Source organism: Ambystoma mexicanum, chromosome 1q (assembly GCF_040938575.1).
Source record: "Ambystoma mexicanum isolate Mex_15411 chromosome 1q, UKY_AmexF1_1, whole genome shotgun sequence".
NCBI classification, from domain to species: Eukaryota; Metazoa; Chordata; class Amphibia; order Caudata; family Ambystomatidae; genus Ambystoma; species Ambystoma mexicanum.
Genome location: NC_090922.1, coordinates 1,239,520,594 through 1,239,545,708, shown reverse-complemented (window position 1 = coordinate 1,239,545,708; position 25,115 = coordinate 1,239,520,594). Strand labels below are relative to the sequence as shown.

General features: G+C 45.4%; 1 protein-coding gene across 1 annotated transcript in view; it reads left to right on the top strand.

Moving 5' to 3' along the window:
- Window positions 1-25,115, top strand: part of USP1 (ubiquitin specific peptidase 1) — a 219,495-nt gene that overhangs the window by 46,586 nt on the left and 147,794 nt on the right. The window contains exon 2 of the mRNA XM_069642031.1: window positions 11,474-11,597. Coding sequence (XP_069498132.1) covers window positions 11,474-11,597 — 124 coding nt within the window. The remainder of the gene's footprint in view (window positions 1-11,473; window positions 11,598-25,115) is intronic.

Here is a 25,115-nt window from a genome sequence, read left to right as displayed (position 1 = left end):
ACCCTCTTACAAAGCCTTTTGGACCGTATCGCATGTATTCCATCAAATAATGCAAAAAACTAAATATCAGGTAGACATTCAACCAGAGAAACACAAATCTTCAAAAGGAAATGCAGCAAATATCGTTTACCAAGAAAAATCCCCTCGTATTGAATGCACCGTAGTTCCCTAACTTTGACCGCAAACCGAGTAGCATACACCACGGTATAAAGTCTGTTGTATCGAGGCTCGCTCCACCTACAGACAAAATTCTTGACAGACATTTTTAATCACCTGTAAACAATTGTAATGATGGCGAGCTTGCAGATTCTGATGAGATATTTAATAACACTTTAACTGAGTCAAATAAGAATGCAACTCATCCCCCAAAATGATGCAGCGCTGTGAGCATCAGAAGCACTACACACCAGCGGCGTGTGCATACGTCTCCCCGTCACAATTTCTTGTGCGGAGAGGTCCTGGTCTTTACAGGGCTGAGTCCTTAAAGTGGACAAGGCCAGGGCAAGGCAGTGCTACCAGTTCGTCAGGGTGACAGAGCTTAGACAACTTTGTTTTCAGTAAACCATTCATTTTTTCCACAACGAGGTTGATCTGGAGGTGATAAATGGAACACATCCTGTGTTTAATTCCTAAAAAAGCCGCAATTTCCTTGAACAGGTCATTAAAGAAGTGGGTGCCATTGTCAGTTTAAAGCGTTTCGCACTCTCTCCATCGGGGGAACACTTCTCTCACCAAAAACCTGATGGCCTACTTGGCATCTGGATGTGCACATGGACCAGCCTCAATCCCAAGGCAGAAAGGACATAACCACAACTATGAGGTAACAGAAGGAATTGCATCCCTCCCACACCCCATATCTACACATTTTTAATGTGGTCTGGGAATGGGCCAATAGGACGCGGCAGAGTGCCCCTCGATGTTTTGCCCAGTGCTATGTCTGGCAAACTGCACAATTTGACATGAACATAAACATTTTGTGAATATTGGGACATTCTAATCCTCTTGTATATCTGCGGCAATATGCCGCTTGGACATGTGCGTGGGGAGTTGATAACGCCACCAAAGCCAGATCTTGGGGCACTACCACCGTTCCGTTACGTGTGTGTGTGTATGTGTATGTATATATGTATATATGTATATATATATATATATATATATATATATATACTTTTTTTTTTGCCACAACTTGACACTATCTCAATTATTTCAATGATAGGAAGCACAATATATGGAACCTGTAACTCTGTATGCTCAGGGATATCTGGTACTGGCAAATAAGCTGCCTGTTCAGGTGCCATGCGTGCTGCTTAGTTCCCAACGGAGACGAAGTCTGCGCCACCCATGTGGTCGGCACACTTGATGACTGCGGCAAGCGTGGGCTTACAACAGGGCATGCATCAATTGATACAACAGGGCTGCATGCTGCACTGGAGACCTATGTGCTGTACAAAATCCTCTTGCTATCCATCTCGACAACCTGAATGAACAGTTGTTACATAGGCTGGGTCAGAATACATTGTAACTCTGCACCTTTGCGCTGCCTCAAGTGCTTCAATAAGAGCAATCAATTCTGCTTACTGCACTGAATAGTGACCTGGTAACCTCCGCTGCACAAAAACCTCATACTTCCCGTCCACTAACTGTACCACTGCTGCACCAGTATGTCGCTGGTCAATATAGCCCATCGATGAAAAATACCTAATCTAGAACATACTCCCGTGCCTTAAGAGTCGCATCCTCGGGACCCTCGTATGTAACAGTCATACACCTAGTCTTCGTCAGTAATTGGTTGTCAAGAAAGTAGCTGGATTCACGGTTTTACGGCTAACCATGTAAATGGAGATAATCACGACATATTCGCAAGCCCTTTGCAAGGTCAGTGTCGATTTAGACCTCTAGTATTGCAAAAACAGCATGTTCGACATAGTGTCAATGAACACCCCATGTAACGCTCACCTGATTCCCACGGAGGTGCTGACCCAAACTGGACTGCTACAGTTGCTTCTAGGACTATGATGAGGCGTAGAACTCGGAAGACGCTCTGGGCAGGACCTCCGAATATTGACTGTCTGGCTTGTAAGGTGAGTTTTCTGCAGGTGGAAGAAAAAGGGGTAATTACAAGCTGGTTGGATAAGTTCTCCCACCAATCTTCTGCTTTTCCCACTTCTTGGTTCTCGACTGGTCTCCACGAACTGTCACCTTTTGGTTTAGTAAAGCCGAGCTCTCCATCCTGCTTCTGGTGCAGGGGCGCGTAGAATCCAGTTACGTCACTGGATGATTTCAGTGTTTAGGCTCAGTGTCCTTTTGTGGCTTGTAATAGTCCTTCAGGTGCCGAGGAGCTGTTGGCGACACCACCACTGCTGTGCAAGAAGAGGCTTGTGAGTATAGAAGATCTGAAGCCGCTTCTGAAGGAGCACCCTTTTATAATGTCCTTTTCTGTCTTTCAGGTGCCGAGATGCTGTGGGCGATGCCGCCGCTGTTGCACGTGCGGTGGCACGTAAATATAACTGAATTGTGGCCGTTTCCAAATGGGCGCCTCTGATGATGTCTCTTCCTCCCTTTCAGGTGCCGAAATGCTGAGGCCGCCGCCGCTGCTGCTGCCGCGCGTGAAGAAGCCCATAACTATAACTGAGTTGCGAACCCTTCGGCTCGGACACCACTAACAGTCTTTTGTCTTCCAGGTGCTGGGATGCTGCTGAAGCGAAGGCCGCGGTGAACTCTGGTGTGATCACGGATGGATAAGGTAAGCGAGCGCAGCTGCGAGCGTGTTGCCAGTTTTCTAACCTTATGTCTTTATTTGCAAGTTGGCGGAGACTGGACTCTTGTGGCTGAATTCTGGTGAGTAGATGTTCCTGTGCCTTTTCTTCATCCACAGGTTGCTGCTCGAGAAGCTGAGGGTGTGTCTGGACCGGAATGCAGGAGCCGACTAAGTGAGCGTCCTGCTGCTGTTGCAGAATAACGCGAAGCACGTGAATTCTATCGGGCGTGGTTTAAATAGTGGAGAAGTGCTTTGGTGCGTATTCTTCCTCCAGCCTCACCCAGGTAAGAAAAGAGTTCCTGTAACAGAGGATTGGTCCCTCCCAGCCAGTGGCTGGGACTTAACCCAGCTTGGATTGTTCTAGGTGAGTATGCAGCATGGTCTGCCACAGGTAAGTCCACCCAATCACTACTGCACACTTTAAGAATATGAGCCCGGCGCCCATGGCGCCGGGACTGTGGTTCCTTATGAGCCTGGCGCCAAAGGCGCCAGGACATGGTCCAAAGGGCCCCTGTAGGGGTCTGCTGGAACCGGGGTTGTGGATGATGAGCCTGCTTCCGGGGACGCTGGGCCAGTCTTGGCTCCTCGGGAGTAGTGCTCATGACACCCCATGACTATAGTAGCAGATTTCTCACTGGTAAAAGCAGCAGCAGCAGCCAACGCTTGTTTGCACGGAAACTGTCCTTGCATGACAGTCCAGCATGCCACTGTAATAGGCTAATGGTTAGTGACTCATAGTGCTGTTTTGCATCAATACTTCAGTCATCATCTGGCCATTAGAATTTGAGAAAAAATGGAACTCTTTAGTATAATCAGGAGTTGCCAGTACAGAAACAGTAGAATTAACACTTCCTTAAATCTAGTAACCGTTTCATTAGTCATTTTTTTGTCTGTTGTGCTTCCTTACGTGCCTGGATCAATGGTTTAGTATGATGTGTAGTCAAAGATCCATGCTCTACAGTAATTACACAGACTGAGAAATGTCTGCATATCCTTAACCGCCACCAGTTGGGGGCTAACGCGCACTGCTGCACTTTCTGGAGTGTCCTTTTTACCGTCCACTGAAATCAGTAGAACCAAATATAACGCTTCTTGCTGACAGTATTGCAACTTTGCTCTGTCCACCTTGTACCCTTTGTCAGCCAACAATTGCAACAAAACAATATACTCTCCCTGCACTGGTGTTCAGTAATACTTCACACCAGTAAATCATCAACCTATTGAATTGTTGTGCTGGGAACATCAATGTTTCCTAAATCCTCATGCACCACTCGGTTAAAGATACTTGGACTCGCAGTACCCTTGAGGAAGTATTGAAATCAGCTCCCAGCAAACACAAACGCTGTAAGGTATTGCAAGTCTGGATGCAAGGGTACAGAGAAAAATGTATTCAAATACATGACGGTGAAAGGGGTGGCCTTGACGTGAATATTGCACTATATTGTGTCAGGTTAGGAATCACCAGGACTTCTGCCAGTACTACTACATTGAGGGGGCGTAAATCTTGAATCCTCCTTCAACTAGCCCCCTTCGATTTATTTTTCACCGGGTAGATGGCATTGTTACACAGTGAATTGAATGGCACCATAATACCGTGATGCAAGAGGGCCATTATGGTGTCATATATTCCTTCCTCGGCTGCCTTCGATAAGGGATACTGTTTAACTCTAGGCAACGCTGCGCCGGATTTCAATGTGATACGTATTGGTGCAACCTGAGAAATCTTTTGAAGCAAAGGAGGGAGCATTCCCTACCAGTAACATGGACCGGCCACGTGTCTGTATTGTATCATAATCTCGCAGAAGACACACTTCCAATATTTTTCCCCCCTTATGTTCTTTATTCTCAAAAAGGTCATCTGAAATGTTTTTCATTGGTATTGCAGGTTCAATGCACAAAACTGTGTGCCGCTCCCCGTTCTCAGAATCAACACGATCCTGTTCACACTAGAACCCCTTCTATATTAAGTACGATGATTGTTCCTAAAACTACTTCCTGAGGCTGGGCAGGCCTGAACAAGAAACTCGCCAGTACATATTAGCCACCTGTGGTACTGCGCTGAGTAGTATTGTAATACCGTACAGAAATAAATCGGGGGGAGTTTTTTCTTTTTTTGGGGCAGGTGGGGGGGGGGTGTTAACTGGTATTCCTCTTGCAGCGTATTAAATACCCAATGCATGTAAGGTCAACATTACCCTCCCGATACACATACCGGGTGTAGAGCATGCCACACCCCTTTTAGTATTGTAATACCGTACAGAAATAAATCAGGGGGAGTTTTTTCTTTTTTTGGGGGCAGGTGGGGGGGGGGGGATCACTGGTATTCCTCTTGCAGCGTATTAAATACCCAATGCATGTAAGGTCAACATTAGCCTCCCGGTACACATACCGGGTGTAGAGCATGCCACACCCCTTTTAGTATTGTAATACCGTACAGAAATAAATCAGGGGGAGTTTTTTCTTTTTTTGGGGGCAGGTGGGGGGGGGGGGATCACTGGTATTCCTCTTGCAGCGTATTAAATACCCAATGCATGTAAGGTCAACATTAGCCTCCCGGTACACATAACGGGTGTAGAGCATGCCACACCCCTTTTTTTGAAAGAGCTGATCATGGTGAGCTTACTCAGAATGTCCCTTCCCAACAAATTAATTGGGGTTGCAGTGGAGTGCCACAAGGGATCCCACGCGCCTCTGCCCCCTACCTTGATGGGTAATTTCTTTGTAAAAGGAACCGATTGAATTGGCCCAGAGAAGCTCTAAAAGGCAATCCTCGCTCACTAATGCTTGATTTGGTCGCACCTGTGTTCACCATGAAAATGAATGGTGTATTTCCTATCTTCATTCCCCCGGAGGGTTCCTCTTCTGGCACAGCGGGTGAACGATAGTACTGGGCAGGTTTACTCTCTGGGTTCTCCTAATCTGGATACATGTTTGTCCCTGGGAAAACTAACGGGTTCCCTCCAACCACTGGAGGCCCCATGGTAATGTCACACTGTCATTCAACACAGTGTTACTACTTGGTAATTGAGGACCCTGCTGCTGGCCGCTGAAGTTGGCAACTGTGGGAAAGATGGTGGGGGAGCAGGCGGTACAACGGGCAGAGTCGCACCATAAGAAACTGCCAGGGTAACGTACGACTGCGGGTACAGGGCCGGACCTCCCTGGGGATAAGAATAGATCTGTTGCTGGGGTATGTTAATGATTGCCTACCTCTACATTCTCTTGAAAAATGTCTTTTACCCACATGTCCAACACTGACTCTCTCCTTCCCGAGTCTCCATTCCTCCGAAACCACCTTGTCCCTCTTGGGGCCCTGAAAACCCCCCCCCCCCCTCTACCTTGTTGAAATCTCCCCGGAAACCCGCCTTGATAACCACCTGCCCAATCGTTTTCACCTCCCCACACGTGTGCCGCACGCACATCACCCGAACCGCCCTAAACTCTGCTGAGCCTTCTATCGGCACAGTCACTACAGTCCCCGCCAATGCAAACTCTGCTAGCTTCTTTTGAACCAGTTTCGCTTCCTCCACTTGTGCTCTCTGTGTGGCTTCCTTCTCCTGTTTTCAACCGTTTTCAATGATGTATAATAATTTCTGCCCAGCCCTTTGCCTCAATCCCAACTATCTTGTCAGGTGCTTTCTGTAGCTGTCACAACCCTCGCCCAAAACCCCCTCTGGCAAACCCATTGGCCATGTGGAGTCAGGACTCGGGCCTCTAGAGCCTGGCATCCTCTTCAAAAGCCCTCATGGGGCCAGTTCTGGCGCCTATGGCGCCAGGCTCATACACCATGAAAAACAATGTGCTTGGGAACTACTTTATTGTATTGTCAGCCAACATGGAGGCATCCACATAGCTTGGTTCCTAAGAACCAAGCTATGCGGTCTAGTGTTTTGGGTGTGGTAGCCTGGGACTACTTTACTTGTACTATTTTTGTTGGGGCTATTTAAACCACACCCATGAAGACGACACGCTTCGCGTTACTTTGCAGCTTGCAACGTGACGCTCAGTGTCCAGCTATTCCCTCGAACCTCGGAGAAGCAGAACCTGCAAGGAGACAAAAGGAACATCATTAGCAGCACCATCTTACCTGCAGTCTTCATCTTTAAACACTTGCAGCTACTGAGAACAGCTTCCTCGAATCTGCACGCCTCCTGGACAGAAAGACCTGAAAGAGGAAGATGGAGGCAACATTAAAGAAAGCAGTAGAGACATTTACAAATAGCTCAAAAGGCTTACCTGGCTGGTCGCCTTTCGGTTGGCACCACTCCGGACAGTCCACTCACGCTGTAGAACACAGCGACCTACAAGGAAGGAAAACACAGGTTAGCAAAGACAAGACTGCGCAGCGCTGCGCATAGCGCTTGCTTACCGCATCATAGCGCTCTTAATGCGCCATCATTTACCAGCGGGGCTCAACCAAGCCAGTTCGCCCCGCTGAAGCTCTGCATACCTAAGGGAGAAAAGAGCCATTTTAAACAAAGAAAGGCATGCAGGATAGCAATAAAACTAAAGAACAGCAATAAGACCTACCTGAACAATATCAAGCGAGCCGGCGTCGGTGAAGTAACTGGACCGCACTCTCCCATGAAAGACAACGCACCCCTGCAAAGAAGGCAGGACGGAGAGCACGCCTAATTCAACCATAAGGTGAGGAGAGGGCGCCAGAGGGACTGAAATCATACTGGGGTGGAGGGAGGATACTTGCCCCAGTCGGTCGGTTAGCCTTGAACACAGTCCTCCTGTATTTTCAGGCAGAACCTTCCCCGCAGACCACATCAGGGCAAAGCTGAGAAGCCTTCCAGCGAGTAACCCAGCTGGGTGGTGTCCCTGTGGATACCAAGTGAGCGTAACAGTAGCTTCTTCGGAAGCCCTGTGTTTTACATTTTTTCAATTTTTTTTTTTTTAACTATTAGAAAAAAATGAATTGCTCGATCACAAGAGCCTCCGGTTTCTGCCCTCCACATCTCTTGTATATATTGGGCAGGATCCTCTTCTCACATCGCCCTCTGCAACCGGATATGTGTACCGTAGCTGCGCCCATACTTGGGGCCTAAATGTGCTTCATCATGACTTATCGTCACCCAACTTCACACCTGGGTACCCATCTTTAACCCAAATGTCGTCAGCCTGATCTCTCAGTATCGATCTAAACGGGCGTTCCAAATCCCCTGCAGCCAAAGTGGTACCGGCTGTTTGCTTCTCAAAAGCATATATCCACTTACACGCTCCAACAGTGAGACGGGAGTGCCTTCATGAGATTTTTATCCATATGGGCTTATGGTATATACTGCGCTTTCCCAGGTTCCTTGTGGAATAATGGAAACTGCTCCTATCGCCTTCCCCACTTTTCTTTCCTGTCGCCGACCTCTTAGACACTGCCATACACCCGTATCTATTTTGCAATCTAGGCCCTCACAAACTTTGTACTTGTGGGGAGATCACAGGTGGCTGCTCATCCTCCCTCCAACTCATGTACAGTATCCCCCTCCTCTTCTCTCCCTCACGCACGGTCCTATTAGTCATTGACCGTACCATAGTCCATACTTTCTCTTGCCGCCTCCTTTTCTCTTTCCTTCTCTGTGCACATCCTTAAATATCTTTGCCTAGAAATTCTAAGATTTAGACTTGCCAAAGCTGGCAGTGGCAGCTTCCCAGTCAAAGCAGCTCTTTTTTGGAACACTCTCCCCACTGCCCTCAGAGTGGATCAGCCATACTCTAGATTAAGACGCAACCTATTGAATTGGCTTCACTCTAAGGACGTCTAGAAAGCATTTACCTGTATTACTCATCTGTACTCCTGATCCTAGGATACTCGGCGTGATTCCTTATGTTTTTTACCACCAAACCTATTTTTTCTCGCACTGTACCTCCTACATGCATTATGCATATAAACTGCACTGTAAAATATGTACTCCATTCCTATGTTGTAACTAAGCTTCAAATATTCTTGTAACTGCTGTGCCCAGCTACTTGAGGGTTTGGTGCGCATTATCAAATAAACTAACAAAATGGCTGTACTATCCGCAACAAAATATCCCCTGCTCTTCATTCATCTGTTCCTACATATGTACTTGGTCCATCTCTCCTTTCTAATTTTAATTGTGCCAGTATGCCTTCTACCTTCCTTCGTGCATCTACCAACTTCTGTGGTATTGCTTTGGTTCCTGCTGGTGCTTTCCCCTCACAGCAGCAGACGCTTTGGGGTTGGGAAGCTTGTGGCATTGGGCCAGCGTGGGTGCGGGGGAGCTCTGGCAGGCAAGGAAACATGTGGGGTGCATATATCCTGACACAGCACGTGAAGGATAACACTGTAACTGCGGACACTGATCTACCTCGGTGCGGGGTGGGGAGGGGAACAGTAGCAATAACGGGAATAGGGGCACTTGGGGTGACTAAGTCGCTCATGGTCTTTAGGGAGTCTGTGGACCCATCTTCCAAATCCTCCACCATTTTTCATAATTCTAATGCCTCCTTTCTGTTTTTCAATGTTTTCACTTACATTGGGCTGCCAAAAATGTGTACATATGACTTAAGTTCTATTGTTTATCCCCTGCTCTGGCTTAAACATACCTCCTTTTGTTTTTTCCATTCCTTGTGATACTTCAGAATTTTGTCTTGATAAAAGCAGGGGTTTTGCACATATATTCCAACCGGGTTGCCGGGCCATCATTTCCGTCCCTGTAATGACTTTTTGCAATTTTTTTTTTTACAAAAATGTTTAAGGACATACAAATAAAATATTTACATACATAAAAAGCTGCTATCTCAGATTATTATAAAAGAGAAGAAAGAAGATGACATACACTCTAACAACGATAGAAAAGAAAGACCATATACATCCTTACTCGTGTATCTTATTTTTGTAGTCCACAAAAGTTCTTCAAGAATCTTAATGCAGCCAACTATAATTTCACTCTTTTGCCATGTGACATATCCAACCATAAGAGATTCAAATCAACTCGTTCCGTATTCGGTACATATTTGCTAAAGTTGTCAATCCGTTCCTTCCTTAGCCCATCACACTCTGTCATAACATGTGCTAATGTTTCACAGGTTCCATTTTTTTTATTTTTAGTTTTTTTACAGAATCTACACAGCGAAGAGTTTCCAATGTCACCAATTCTTATGTCCCATTATTTCCCCTGTTTTGAGCACATTAAAACAGAATCTAGTGTATTCCTGTCTCCACGCTCTGTCAAGGAATTTGCTCAGATATGGTTCAGGCTTCCCTGTCTTTTTACAGTGCGATACTAAATGCATATACAGTTTTGATTTTGAAACCTTGTTTACAGTAAGATTCAAGTCAGAGTAGAACAGTAATTTCGTTACCTTTATCGGATTTGAAATAAGCAGCTCAAGAGGAACCTCCAATTTATCAAGAACGGTATTAGATTCTTCCATCATATCTTTAAGAGATTTTGAAACGAGATCCACTCCTGATGCCTTTACACATGATTTCATATAGGGTTGTTTTTTACCGGTGATCAGTTTCCTGTAAAGTGATAGTCTCTGCCATTCTATTACACTTCTAATTGAAAACAATCAGAGTTCGTAATGAATCGCTGCAAGGGGTACACATTTAGGCAAACATCTAACCATTGATTTTACCAGTCTGGATTCATACCTTGCCACCTCGCCCCAGCACCATAGAGGCGCTAGTTGCGTACCATAACATAGCTGTGCAACTATTTTGTTTTTGTATAGGCGTATGCTTGGTAATAAGGAAAATGTACTGAATTTTAAATCTATTTTGCGAAGCTGTGCTATCATTGGATTGGTTTTACCATCCATGTATGCCCGATAGTTTCTTACTATTGCCAAATACGGGATATCCCAGGTACCTTATGGCAGTACTTGTAGGTAATTTCTCATGGCTTAAAAACCAAGCATGTTTTTTAGGATTTTTCTTATTCGACAAGCATAGAATCACTGTTTTGCTATAGTTTATTTTAAAGCATTTATACTAATATAGTCTTTGAAAGCAGTCGGCAGATGCTGAAGTCCTATAGGAGTATGATCATATAATGTTACAACATCTGCATACGCTGTCCAATGCACCTTAGTACCTTCCATTTTTGGTGAATTTACCACTAGATTTGGACAGCAGCCCTTTGCAGATTTGGCTGCACGCATTCCTGCCTCATTGTTCAAAGGCCTAAATAGATACATTTATGAGTGGGTGCGTGTTCCTTGCTGCGCCTGAGAATCGAATGTGATAATCAAGCAAGAGATGAGGCCTCGTTCTGTGTCTCCAACATGGCATGCAAGGATTCAGACCTACTCTAGAAAACCTCTTTAGTTCATGTTATAAAGTGCATGAAACTATTAAACTAAGTTTTATGTATTCTGCATAAAACTATCGCAAAGCCAATGGTTAGTTCCCCCTATATAATGTCCCCCTGCCCCCTACACCACCCTTTATGCATTCTGGGAGGGGCGGTAATCTGAACATGCATCCCAATATACCCTTGCCCCTCCCCCGTCCCTTCTGCCCCCTAACCACCACAAGGATTGCTGCCTACTAATAGCCATCATTGGACAGGTCTATAAACTAGCTTTCTGTAGTCACCTGATAATCTGACTTTCCTGTCTTTGCACATGGCACCTGTTGAAGATCTAATTGTCTCTGTATTGTTTGGAAAGCTGGTTAGGAATGTTTGCTGTGAAGAAATGCACCTTTATCATCTTGATGATAATCTATTTGTGTTTTGATAGTGACCAGGTTGTTCCTTCACCACAGCCATCTGCCCCTGGTTGTTGTGAGAAGAAAGAGGCCCTTCTACCGTTTGCAGGCTTGAGCAACCTTGGCAACACCTGCTATTTGAATAGTGTACTTCAAGTAAGTTCTATACTAGTTTTGTTGTGTTTGTTGAGCTGATGCCTTTACTTTTCACACAGTACCTGGAGTTCCAATAATTCAGTGCTAGCGTAAGAGCTTTCTGAGATGCTATTCTCTGCCTGCTGCAGGCGTGACTTGATGTAACAAATGTGGGTGGACGTTTCACTAACCTCTCAAAGCCTACCACAGACTTACTGTGGTTTAGACCACTGGTGCCAGTCTGTACAAATCTGATCTGTGTTTTGAAACAAACTATATATGCTTCATGGTTTTACTTCATTAAACTCACCCTAAAAGTACCCTTTTGGATGGTGGGGGCTCCTAACATCAGCTAGTTGGTTGCAGCTTTGTTACCAACAGTTGTTTATTTTTCTAACACTTTTGTACATCCTACACTTTGGACAATATTGTACATAATGAAGAAATAGAGGGGGAGAGAAGGAAACATGAAGTGTTAAAATGAGCCAGCAAAACCTGCAGCACTTCGCAGAGGGTGGAAGTAGAAATGTAAGTTTAGAAAGGAGAGAATGCAAATGTCTGTGAGATCATGCCAAAGCACAGCCTGGTTGAATGATATATTTAAAACTAGGATTTTGATATATATGGCAGAATAAAAAGTAATAATGAGGTATCTGCAGTTTCGTACAGGTTGTAATGACAATGGCTAGGAATGCCCCCACAATTCCATCAGAATGGGACTTTTTCAACACCTGACCATGGACTAATCCCAATGGATGCACAGACTGCAGCTCATAGTACTGCTCTACTGTTAAAGACGCCAGCCTAAATACTGGGTATCTACACCTTCTACAGCACTCTACTGCTTTTGAGTTAAAGAATAAAATTAATTACCATCTTTGCTTTGTTTTATTTTAAAATGTTTTTATTGGCATTTCAAATATACAACAGGCATGGATAAATTATAAATAATTGAGGTTGGAAAGAAGGGGGTGGGGGGGAGGGGAATGCCTAACCAAAACATAACTTTAAACAAACAACGAAGGTCGTAGCAGTCCCTTATCTGCTTCTGGAGTTGATCTGGCGGATAATTGGTACAGGTACTGGGCTGTCTTTGGAGGAGTTGCATCTCCTGGATGGGGGAGGTTGGGTTGTCGCGGGACGTGATTCCAATTGTATGTCCTGCTCTTTAGGCAGAGTGGTATTGTTCATGGAGGCTTATCAGACGGGTGGAAAATGCCTCCTCCGGTCCTGGTTATCTTTTCTCCCCATAGCCTAGTTACTGCTTCTGACCAGTGTTCCAGTTCCTTGAGCCATTTGGCGTAGCGAGGACCTGTTGAGGGTTTTCCATGTCATGGCAATTGTTTGTTTGGCTAGTATGCATGCCATGTCCATTAGTTTGGCGATGTGCCTAATCTTGCTTATCCGAAGGTAGGAACCTAGCAAGCATTCCTTAGGTGTCCATTTGTAGCAGGTCAGGCCCACACTCCTGCATGTCTGTTCAATTTTGGTCCAGAAATTCTGTATCTTGGAGCAGTTCCAGAACATATGTGCCGTTCCTGCTTTTTCTGAGTTGCATCGGGGGCATAGTGGGGCCGGGGGTCTGCTGAATTTTGCGATTCTGCTGGTGGTCATGTAAATTCTGTGGAGAATGTTTAGTTGAATTAATCTGAGTCTGGCATTTCTCGATACTTCTCTGGGCTACTGTTGGATTCATCCCCATTCCTGTTCCATAATACTCGTTCCCAGATCGGTTTACCACAAACTGTTTAGAGTTTCACTCTTGGGGTTAGGCCTGTCTGTAAGCTGGGCATATATCCTGGAGGTTGGTTTCCAGCTGTCTCCCAGGTTGTGCAGTAGGGTTAGGGTCGGATCCGGTTCTGGTTCCTCTGGCCATTCGCTCCATTTCTGTTTTACCACCTCTGATTTTTCGGTAGCGGTGGTGCTGGCCTTTGGGGAGTCCATCGTCGATTACTAGGGAGTCTAGTTTCCGGAAGGAATTTCCCACATGCATATCCCGCCAGGTGTAGACACTGTGTCTTTCCCATAGTCTCGTTAGCGCCAGTTCATCTCTGTTAGAGCAGGTGTCAGCAATGAGTGGTTTCTCTGGGGAGTATGGGTTCACCATCTTCTGCAGCTTTGGTACTCTGTCCCAGACTTTACGGCCCAGTTGGATGAGCAGGGGAGCTTTCGCTGAATGCTTCCATCGGACCCAGAGAATTTCTTTCAGTCGTACCGGTGCAATTAAGTGGCTTAAGAGATCGGTCTCTAAGGTGGAGTCATCAGCGAGCCATTTGGCCACGAAGGTGAGTTGGCCTGCCAGGAAGTATAGCTCTAGGTCAGGGAGCTGAACTCCCCCTGCCTTATATGGAAGCATGAATGTGCTTAGGGAGAGCTTGTGTCTGGAGCCCCCCCGCCCCCCCAAAGACCAAGTCCTTTAGTAGTATGCCCAGCAGCTGAAAAAAGGTGGCCGGTATATAGTAGTGGATGTTTTGGAAGAAGTACAAGAAGCGTGGTAACGCTATCATTTTAGCGAAGGCCACTCGGCCCATCATTGACAGCGGGAGCCTGGTCCAGAACCATCTTTGCTTTATGGTTGCATTGCGTGAAGTTATGTCATGAACATTGGGAGTGTGCATGAAGAATGGATGCTTGTGGTGTGACTTAAAAATATCCACTTAGTGTATAAAGTGCCTTCATACAGTGGAAAACTGACCGTTTTACAAGTTCATGCTCATGTGTGTGCACTTGGTTGAATGATGGGTTTTACCCAGGACCAGAGGCTGAATCCATAAGCGCTCAAATTCAGCATTTCTAAAGAAAAGCTACTCCATTCAAATAAAAGGGATAGGACTGTAGAAATATGCTCTTCTGTGAGGCAAGACTGGGGACGAAAAGCAACGGCCTGGCCCAGGCTTGCTCTGAAGTTCTTTCAGAGCCTTCCTGGTCATTGGGGCACCTATTGACAGATTGTTTCTTCTGAGCTCTTGTTAACAAGTTGGTACTCATTGTCTGTAATCAAGTTGTCAACCAAGTCTAATCTTGGAGGCTCATCGGTAGTGTTTATTTCTTTGGCATTTGTATCGCGCACATAACCCAGAGGCATCTAGGCTGTAAATCTTAAGCAAATGGTTATATAAGAGAAACTTAGGATTTACAATTATAGTCAGACATGTTACAGACTTACAGATTGCAGGTATACAGATATTAAGGGCAGTGTACAAGTGCAAATATTAAAGGAATCGACATGGCATGTATGACTGAGCTTTTTGCCAACTGCGATGGGTGTGTAGGTAGGCCTACTGATTGGAGTGATGAAGGGTGGTGGTTGGGAGAGAACAGTCACCTGTTCAGGGAACCGTTGGATCAAAGTTGGGAATCTAGGCTGAAAAGTCTAGTTTTCAGGCATTTTCGGAATGACCAGAGGGATGGGTCGTTTCATAGTTGGGGTAGGAGGGTGTTCCACAGTTAGGCTGCTACAATGGTAACACTAGACACCCCAAGAAACCTCCCCCACCCCCCAGCTTTCTTTCCTTTATATCTAGGTGTGGCAATGAGGTTAGAATATGAAGCTCGGATAGTTCTGTTAGTCTGAGTTTTGACTATTTGATTGTAGGCTGGTGCATTGTTGGCAAGGCATTTGTGAGTGATGGCAAGGATATTAAATGTAATCCTGTCTTGGACAGAGAGCCAGTGAATGTCTGGTAGCCGAAATATGCTTGTTCTTAGGTAATATATTGTCTGTGTATCTCACTTGGACGGCCTAATCTACGTCCCAACACCTGCATGTATGAAGCAAAGCGAAGGCACGTGTCATTGACGTTCTTGTCGATGAACAGTCTACTGCAACATCTCTTCTAAAAGATGGTCGAATGTCAACAATCGGACGGCTCAATCCGCACCACCTGTGACGATAGTAAAGCAATCAGTGGTGAACATTTCTGTTCTGAGAAGAGTAAAGAGAATTTGAATAAGTGATCATTCAGAGCCACTTGAGGTACTGTCAATTGCTGTGCTGTATAGGTGCAGTTACTTGATTTCAAACTGATATTCTCTAACGTGCAATACATTGATTTCCATGTTTTCCGGGCCTGATCTTTCATATGTGGAGGGCATCGTCCCAGTTTACCAGCAACCAATACTGCCTCAGACGCTCAACCTTAAGCATACTTTGTTCGCTCCGGATGTTGCCATCTTTACAGGCCTGGACTGCGAAGTTCCCTCACTTCTGTCTGCATTTAATATCATCTCTGCTCTTGGGGACACCACCTGCAGTGGTGATGCCAGATGCACACTGCACCAGCTCAACATTCAAGCTTGTTTGATACCCACACATTCACAACGGGAGCCTCTTCTAAGGTGCCTCTGCAGAGAGTGGAGGCATTTCCCATCAAAACTGGGAGCTTCGCCAGGCTGTAACTGTAACTTGGAATGGCAACTTCAAATGGATTGTCCTCCCACATATTCTTGCTCTTCGATATTCAATATCTAGCTGCTTCGGAATTTTCTTTTTTTGGCATAGGGCGATTGAATGTGGCAACTATCCCAGATTGGGTGGCCTCAATGTTTGAATGATGCAGGGTTCCTGATTGAGAACTAGGTGTAAATCCTGCTCCCAGGAGCTGTGATAATGGGTCCATCTGCACTGTACCTTTTTGTCAATGCTGGGACTCGCCCTAAAAACATTAGATAAGCATGCCGAAGGAAAGTCCAGTCTATTCACCTTTTTTGAATCTACAATCGCACGGCAAAGTACTGCTGGGCTCTACCCATTGAAGACCTAAAGCCATACAACCGATGGCAACTGCACCAATGCTTCCTTTGTCTCGGTGCGCAGAAATGGAATTGAACACCTGCAAGACCCTAGATTCCATTAAGTAGCAATTTTCTCGGCGGCACTCCTTGTGTCGAAAATAGCAACTTAGAATGGATTGGTCTCCCACGTCTTTCTCATCTTTGATATTCAAGTTCCATCTTAAGCTCCTTCTGAAAAATATTTTTGGGAGAGGGCGCATTCAACTCTGTCCCTCGAGGACCTCTGTCTCGAGGATGTCATCGAAGGTGTGTGTGTGTGTATATAGAGAATGCACAGCGCCCCCTGGCTTCAGTTCCGTTTATGCTTCGAGAACTATGGAACGCTTTAATTTCATTAGGGAAAGATACAAAGATGAAGACTTCTTTGACACCCGAAGACCGGGTTTAACAAGTGTCAAGACTGCGGTTCCAAGATCTGCATAGAGTATGCTTGTGGTGTTTCTTGTGTGGAGCACAAGACCATGGCCTGCTCGAAATGCCAATCGATGACCAGAAAAGTTCTGAAGGAGCATAAAGGGAAATTGGCGGTAGTTATAAATCCCAAGAAATCCCCATCCAAGAAACCTTTGGACGATGCGAGAGGCAAGCCTCTAAGGCGGAAAGGTCAAGGAGTGGCTACCACCACTCGTCGTCATTGAAGAGGCACCATAAGTCGCCCACTTCGACTTCTTCGTCCGACTCCTCTCATGAGAGAGCTATATCCTGTCCCACAAAGGCCTCCACTCCTGCAGAATGGTAAGCATTCAGGTTAGAAATGCTGAGATTTTTTTAAAAACAAAATCCCTCGACAAGCCATGCTCCTACCGCACCTTCCACGAGCCAAATCCTTTGCGCCCTCAAGCCCTGGACGATGTCCAGATCCACATGAGAGCCGTAGAGGTCTAGACACAATGAGAAATCCTCGAAGAATCCTGCAAGTCAAAGAAGTCTAGGCCATCGACGCCAGCTAGCCCAACAACACCAATGGCAACTTCATTGAAGACCTCGAATCCTCAAGCGTTGAGTTCAACATTTTTGAAACCTTAGACACCCTTGCCAGATAAAGTACACTCCTTTACCTAGAAAGGATTACTTAAGTCACTAACCTCTTTATGAGGACAATGCACATTCTGATGATGCGCCATTTGGGTTACAGTATGGTACACCAAATGTCCCTGATAGCTTTATATCAGCTAAAAGACCTTTATTACAAACAGCCAGTGGAGTGGACACTTCACCAGAGTTAGAATTTGGTAAACCTGACTCTGATGAATATGCAGATGGTTCATATAAGCAGTTGATGTCTAGGGTTGCAAATTACCTGGGATGGAGTAGACGTACCATCCCCTTGAGAGCAGGATGATCTAACAGACATCTTTGATAAGGGTCCGCAAGAGGATCCCATTTTACCTTTCCACATTGTTCTGACTGCCAATTGGGAGTCGCCAGAGTAAAGTCAGGCAGTAAACAAGAACTTGACAAGAAAATACTTCCCATCGAGTAGTGACCCCAACTATTTATCAACACCCCACCCCCAGAAAGTCTGGTGCTGCAGTCAGCTACTGCAACCTCAAAACAGACAGCTTGTTGATATTTAATTGTATCACGCTCATACACTTGTTTCAACCACCCCCCTGGATAAGGATGACAAAAGGGTAGATGCATGATGGGCAAGGAGAGTATTTTCTGCGAGGACCACGTCTCTGAACTCCGCCAACTCCACATGTGCCTTACTCTATGGGACTGCATTTCTATGGTGGCTGAGCATATTCCCGAAGGGGAGGAAAGACGGTTTCTTGGCTATTGTTAGTGACGGCAAAGCAGCCATGTGCAAGTCTTCAGTCGAGTGTGTATTCTGCTATCAGCAGAGCCATGGCGGCAAGCAGCGTAATTCGCAGATTTGCGTGGTTACGGAAATCTGAATTTGCACCAGATGTGCAAGCTAGACTCCTTAACATGCCTTTTGATGGATCTCTGCTTTTTGGCAGCAATGACAAAATCCTTGAGGCTGCAGACCTTGAAGACGAAAGCCAAATCATTGAGCGCTGCTATTGGGCAGTCTTGGCCCTTTCGCCCTAGTGGCCCTTCTTGGAGGGTTTTAATCTGCACCTGGATACCGTTGACTCTGTCTTGGAGAGCTATATAAATAAACAAAATCAAAATTGGAGGGTAAATCCTTTCGCTACTACTCAGTTGGAAGAGCGAGCGGAATGGCTGGTCAGAGGTAAAAGAAGACACCACACATTTACCTGTGTGGAACAATCACTTGCTGCCACGTATTACGCTGCTCATGATTGACCGTACCAGCATTGCAACACGTGGCCTATATGCCCTACGACTTCCATGCCGGTACCGAGTGGCTTCGGTTATGTAGCACGCTACAAGCCTGTGGCCTTATTCACTAGCGCTCACCCACCCCTATTAAGGCTACTCCCGGATTTGTCGGCCTGCGTCACTTATAACGATGCTTACCTGTTGATTCATGCTTTCAAGTGTACAGCGTAATGTTTAAATTTAGACGCACTTTTGATGATGCTCATTTACTTATATTAAGGCTACTCCCAGAATTGTCTGCCTTGTTGACTCATGCATTCTAGACTATAGTGTAATGCTTAAACTTAGATGAACTTTGATGATGCTCTGTACAATACTGTCTAGCCCTAGTGAGACCTTGTTAATTTAAGTGGACTTTGCTGCGACTATTGCTCATGCACGTTGTTATATTGCATTGCTGACTGTATACTACACCTAGCATACATTAGATCTTCTAAACCCAGACAGAGTCTACATGTGGAGCTCGTCATAGCTCTAAGTAGTATTCACTAAGCCTTTTTACGTTATCAATCCTGTGCACTACAAAATTGTGCTCTACTCCACCAGACTCCTGTAAATTAATCGCTCGTGCCTAAAACTAGGTTAGAATGATTCAAACTCTTATTTACCTATCAGCCATTTGGTCCATAATGCCAAAAGTTAACTACCAACCCCAATTTATATCACAGGGTATACTACCCGTGGATGAGTGCCAATTAACTCCTCCCCTAGAGCCTAGCCATCAGCCTATATACTCACCTATCACCCACAAATCGCTAACATACCTCCCTTGTGACACTGTGAGTAGAAACACCAAACTACGTTCGACTACCTAAAATCTATGAACCATTAGCTAGACTGGCCAATACCTCTTGTAATATGAGTGATTTCCAACCTAACACCAACAATCGAAACACTCCTCCCATAAACATTGACCTCCATTGCAATAACCTCTCAAATAAGCAGTCCAATGCTAATAACAGCACATCAAAAAAGAAAAGTAATGCCACCCAGACCATAGCAAAACTAAACATCCCTTTGAAGTGTGCCCTCATTAATGCGAGGTCACTAATAGCACATGCCACCGAAATTGCGGATCTTATTCAAATAGGGGATTGTGACCTTCTAGCCATAACAGAAACTGGCTGCACCAAGCAGCAGGACCTGCCCTAATGCTTGCCCTTACCCCCTAATTACACCAAACTCTGAGAAGATAGTCAATTCTCGAGGAGGTGGCCTAGCTGCTATTGCTAAGAATAATCTCACCCTAAAAATTGAAGCAAGCTCTGACATCCTGCGAATCATTAACTGCTAAACTCCTAACATCACCTTCTCAAACTATCAATATACACCTTATCTATAGACCACCAGGCCCTATTGGTACGTTCGAGGAGGACATTTCCACGATCCTTTCAAACAACCTAAAAAACCCATCTAAAGCCATCCTTCTGGGAGACTTAAACCTAGGCTACAATGACCCTAAAGACCTGCAAGCAACTAATATCACTAATGTCATTTCAGAATTAGGTTTTTCCCAAACATTTTTACAACCCACCCATGAAAAAGGCTGCATACTTGACTAGGTTGCTGACTATAATTGTAATGCAACAATCGTCAATATCACCCCACAAATCTGGACAGATCATGCACTGATAACTTTCCTCCTAAATGTTAACATGGCCCAACCTATGGAAACTGCATTGCCCCCCCCCCCCTTTGCCAACCAGAAATAAACTTATAACCACAGAAAAATTGCTACCACTTATCCTCCCTACACTAAACTCTCTACATTGGACACCTCATCACTGGTAAAGGAATTCAACTCTACCATGTCTACGGCTCTTGATACTATCGCCCCATTGAAATTGAGAAAAAGCAAGCCCAGAGCCCACCTAAACACCTGGTTTACCCCTCACCTTAAATCTCTAAGATTAGAAAAACGCGAATCTGCTTGGCGACTTACCCCAACAGAGACAAATAAAACTGCACTCATCAATGCCTCTAAGACCTAAATAAATGAAATAAAGAAAGCAAAACAAGAGAACTTCAACAATAGAATACTGCAGGCTAAATCTGGAACAAAAGAACTATTCCTTATACTAAAGGAAATAGAAAACCCTATTCCTGTTCAAGATAACTGTGACAAAAATAAAATGTGGTGCTCGAACATCCAAAAAGCACTAAATGACAAAATAGCCACACTACAAACAAAAATTGAGAAAAAGAAACAGAATATTCCACCTCCAACCAACCAAAGAGGTAAACTACCAACCAGCACTAAACCAGATCAAGAAAGTAACTATACTTGAAACTGAAAAGCTAATACTTTCACTCAAACCTTCCAATTGCCGAGGCGATCTATGCCCAGCCCAACTAATAAAAGACGCGGCCAGAGACCTTTCCCCATTCATTTCCAAGCTTATCAATGCATCCTTTGCATCAGGCACCATACCAGATAACCTTAAACAATCTTGGGTCCTCCCCCTCCTTAAAAAACAAACATTGGACCCATCCATCCCGACCAACTATAGGCCTATCACAACGGTACCCTTCCTGTTAAAAATCTTAGACAGGGTAGCCTACTTACAGATTCCAAAACACCTGGAGCTGCACCATCTTCTAGGCACAAGACAATCAGGTTTCAGACCCCAGCACGGAACCGAAACTGCGCTCATCGATCTCAAAACCCAGGTCGACGAGCTGAGAGACTCCGGAAAGATGGCCTTACTCTTCTTACTGGATCTTTCTGCAGCATTTGACCTGGTGGATCATGACGTGCTCTGCACCCACCTAGAAACAGCTGCCCACTTCTCCACATATGCCATTGCATGGATCAAATCATTCCTAACCGGTAGAACCACGAGGGTCTTCTCTACTTTTGCTGCAGCTGATCCTGTATCCATCACATGTGGAGTCCCACAGGGCTCTTGTGTCTCCCCCACTATGTACAACATCTTCACGAAGCCCTTGTTCGATCTGGACAATCTGGGTGTCACCTACACTAACTATGCGGATGACACTCGGATTCTCATTCCACTTTCAGGGGATGGTGAACAAGATTTACCTCATCATTCAGGCATGGATGGCCAGTCATGGACTATGCCTGAATGATGACAAAACAGAATCATATTGGGGAACACACAAAATATCAAAAGATTAAAAGATGAATACTCTTCCTTCGTCATAGATGGTAACACTATCAAGGTAGCAAAAGAGGTAAAAACATGAGGGTTTTACCTTGATTCCTGCCTCTCCCTAACCAAACAAGTGAGCGCAATGGCATCCAGCACCGCATATACATGCAAGCTGATCAGAGCTGCAAAACCATACTTATCCACCGCCAACTGCCTCACCCTTGCTCGAGCATTAGTGCTATCGAAACTGGACTATTGCCATGCACTATACATAGGGGCCAACAAACATACATTGCAAAAGATTCAAACACTACAGAATAATGCTCAGAGCTGCCCTAGGAATTCCAAGAAGAGAGCATATATCGGAGGCTAGAAGACAATCCAACTGGCTCTCCACAGCGGCCAAAATTAAACTCAAAACAGCCTCCTTAACATTCAAAAGCATTAACGATCTAGCGCCCAAATATCTAACTGCAAGATTTAATAGGAAAATCTCCTATTACGCCAACCAGTTAGTGATACCCCCATTTAAACTAAGTACGGCCGGAGGAAATAGCTTCCCGGTCAAAGCTGCCCAGCTTTGGAACTCCCTCCCGGCCGGCCTAAGATCCTCCCAATCCTACTCTCACTTCAGATCTAACTGCATCAAATGGATCAAAGAAAATTACCTATAAACCATCCCTATGCCTACATAACTACTGACCAACAAGACAAACTCTGCATACATCTGGATAAAACTGTATATACTCTCCACTTTCCAACTGTACATATCGTGTACAATGTATATTTTCCTCACTGTCCTGTAATATGTAACTATTATATGCGAGTAACTGCTATCTGTAAACATGTGTAACCTGTAAAACTTAAAGTATTCTTGAACATCGCGCCCGGTTACCCTCGGGTCTGGCGCGCGCTACAAATAATAAACAAACAAACCCTTGTGAAGGGAGAGGTGCAAAGCCTACTCAAACGGGGACATCTTTACCAACCGCCACTGCTTCAGCCGCCTCAAAATTGGATGTCTTGTGTCACGAAACCTCAGTAGGAGGCAGACTGTCTCAGCATCTGAAAGAATGGCAAGACCTTACTTTGGGTGCCTTCCCTTCATTCATATACCTCGGAACCATTCTTTAACAGTTCCAGATCTGCTCCTTGTGCAGGGAATTCTGACCCTGCTAGTGAAAGGTGCTATAGAGCCGGTACCTGTAGCAGAGAGGAATAAAGGATGGTACTTACCATATTTCCTAATACCCAAGAAGGATGGAGGACTGAGATCCATCTTGGAATTGAAATACGAGTTCCTCAGGAAGGACAAGTTCATGATGGTCACACTTTCTCAGATCCTTCAGTCCCTACAACTCCAGGATTGGATGGTGTCATTGGACCTTCAGGATACTTATTTTCATGTGGAAATCCATCTCAAGCACAGGAAATACCTGATGTTAGCTGGTGGTGGTTGTTAGGAAGAATTCTCTGTTTAGGCTGAATTTCCTAACCTAGTGAGTCCCCCAGCAGCTTTGCTGGATTTTGTGGGGTTTATTTTTTTCTCCTGCCAAGAGTTGAGACTCTTTTACCCTCACTCTTGGACATGACTTGAGAGTGTTTTCTGTGACTTGCTATGTGCTTATGGGCTAGGGGGTAATCTTCCCCATAGACCATCATTGGTTTTTGAATGTGTTACACAGCACCCTCAGTGCAGTAGCACAGGGGTGTCCTAGAGACCCCCAAACATAGACTCCACACCCTGGGACTGACTACTGTCTCCCTGGGTCTGTAAAGTTACCATTGACTTTACTAGTCTTAACTTAGGAACTTAACCAGTACAAACCATCTTACTGTGGAAGTACTGGTAGGGGCAATTAGATTGCCCCTGGGTCTGTTGTCGAGGGGGTACTGTCCCGTCCCCCCTCGCCGAGTTCTGGCTGGTGGCAGTGGATACCACGGAAATATTCCACCGGTATATTTCCCAATGGGATTTCCCATTGTTTTTGAAGCACCACTTTTTGGTGCAATGTTAAAGATACCGCCGGTTTATTTAATTAATATAAATTCACCGGTTGGGATTTTTTGCCGGAACTCGCCGCCAAAATGGCGTCTAGGTTCACTTCAGTAACCCTGAACCCGAGTCGAGCCTTTGTTCCACTTTTGGCGGGCTTCTGCACAGAAGCCCTCCAAAGTGGTGCCATTCTGTCTGGGTACCACAGGGGGTGTGGGAGGGGGTTTAGGCACCCTGGACTGAGTTGCCTTGCCAACTCATGTCGCACTCTAGTGTGATTGACACAAGTGGTGAGCCACCCCGCTCACCACTTAGCATGTTTGAGTGACAGCTAGGCTGTATGAATGGGGGTTTGCTGCATAAAAGCAGGGTTTTTGGGACTGGTTCTTCAGAAGTCGCCACAGGACCTAAGAAGCCGAAGAGGGTGAAGCCGAGCCGACCTGCCAAGACGACACCACCGGTGAAGCCCTGCAGAATCGTCTCACCACTTTCTTTTTCCCGACGACAGAGGAGATCTCCCGCCGGAGAGTCTTCTTCCCTTAACTGGTGGGGACAACCAGTTGCTGCCTTCTTTTCGCCGTCCCGAAGCATCTCGTGGCCGCCTTGCCTGTGCCAAGCACCCCGGCAACCGAGATACCACTTTTTACCTCAACCGCGAAAGAGGGGTAAAAATCCTTTGTGACCGGAGAACTCCACGGCTGGCCTCATCCCTGGTAGTGCAACGACCTGCAGCTTTCCTTCACGTCGAGATCACCTCTTCCTCGGGAGGACGCCGCGACTTGCACCCACTACCAGGAACGACTACCACCGCTGGAGGAATCTTTCCACTTTTAAAGGTACTGTGTTCCGCCCGGCCTCCCTTGCCACCGATTGTACGGGGTAGATTTAGCCCTCGGCTCTCGAACCTGGGTAGGTCTGGGACACCCTAACTAAACTTTTCAGAACCGTAGTAAAACCTTTTTTACCCACCTGCAAAGACTTGTGACATTGTGTGATCTTGGGCACATTTTCGCCTGGCTCCCTCTAAAGCGGGCCCCAAACTAATTCCCCTTGTTCCACCATTGACTGTCTTTGCTAACCTTATGTGAAAAGTGTTTTACCTTACTGCTCTTTATTTCTGCCTTTTCCCTCCCTTTTGGTAATACTTCTTGGAGTACCATCTAACGTTAAGCGCTCCCCTCTGGTTGGAAATAAGTGGTGTTAACTTAGAATTGTCCAACAAACGATTAGGGATGTACATATGAGTAATAGTAACTGTGTTTGACTTTCTTACCTTTTCTAATGTGCTAGTGTAACTTATGAGTGTACCTTTAATAAATAAGT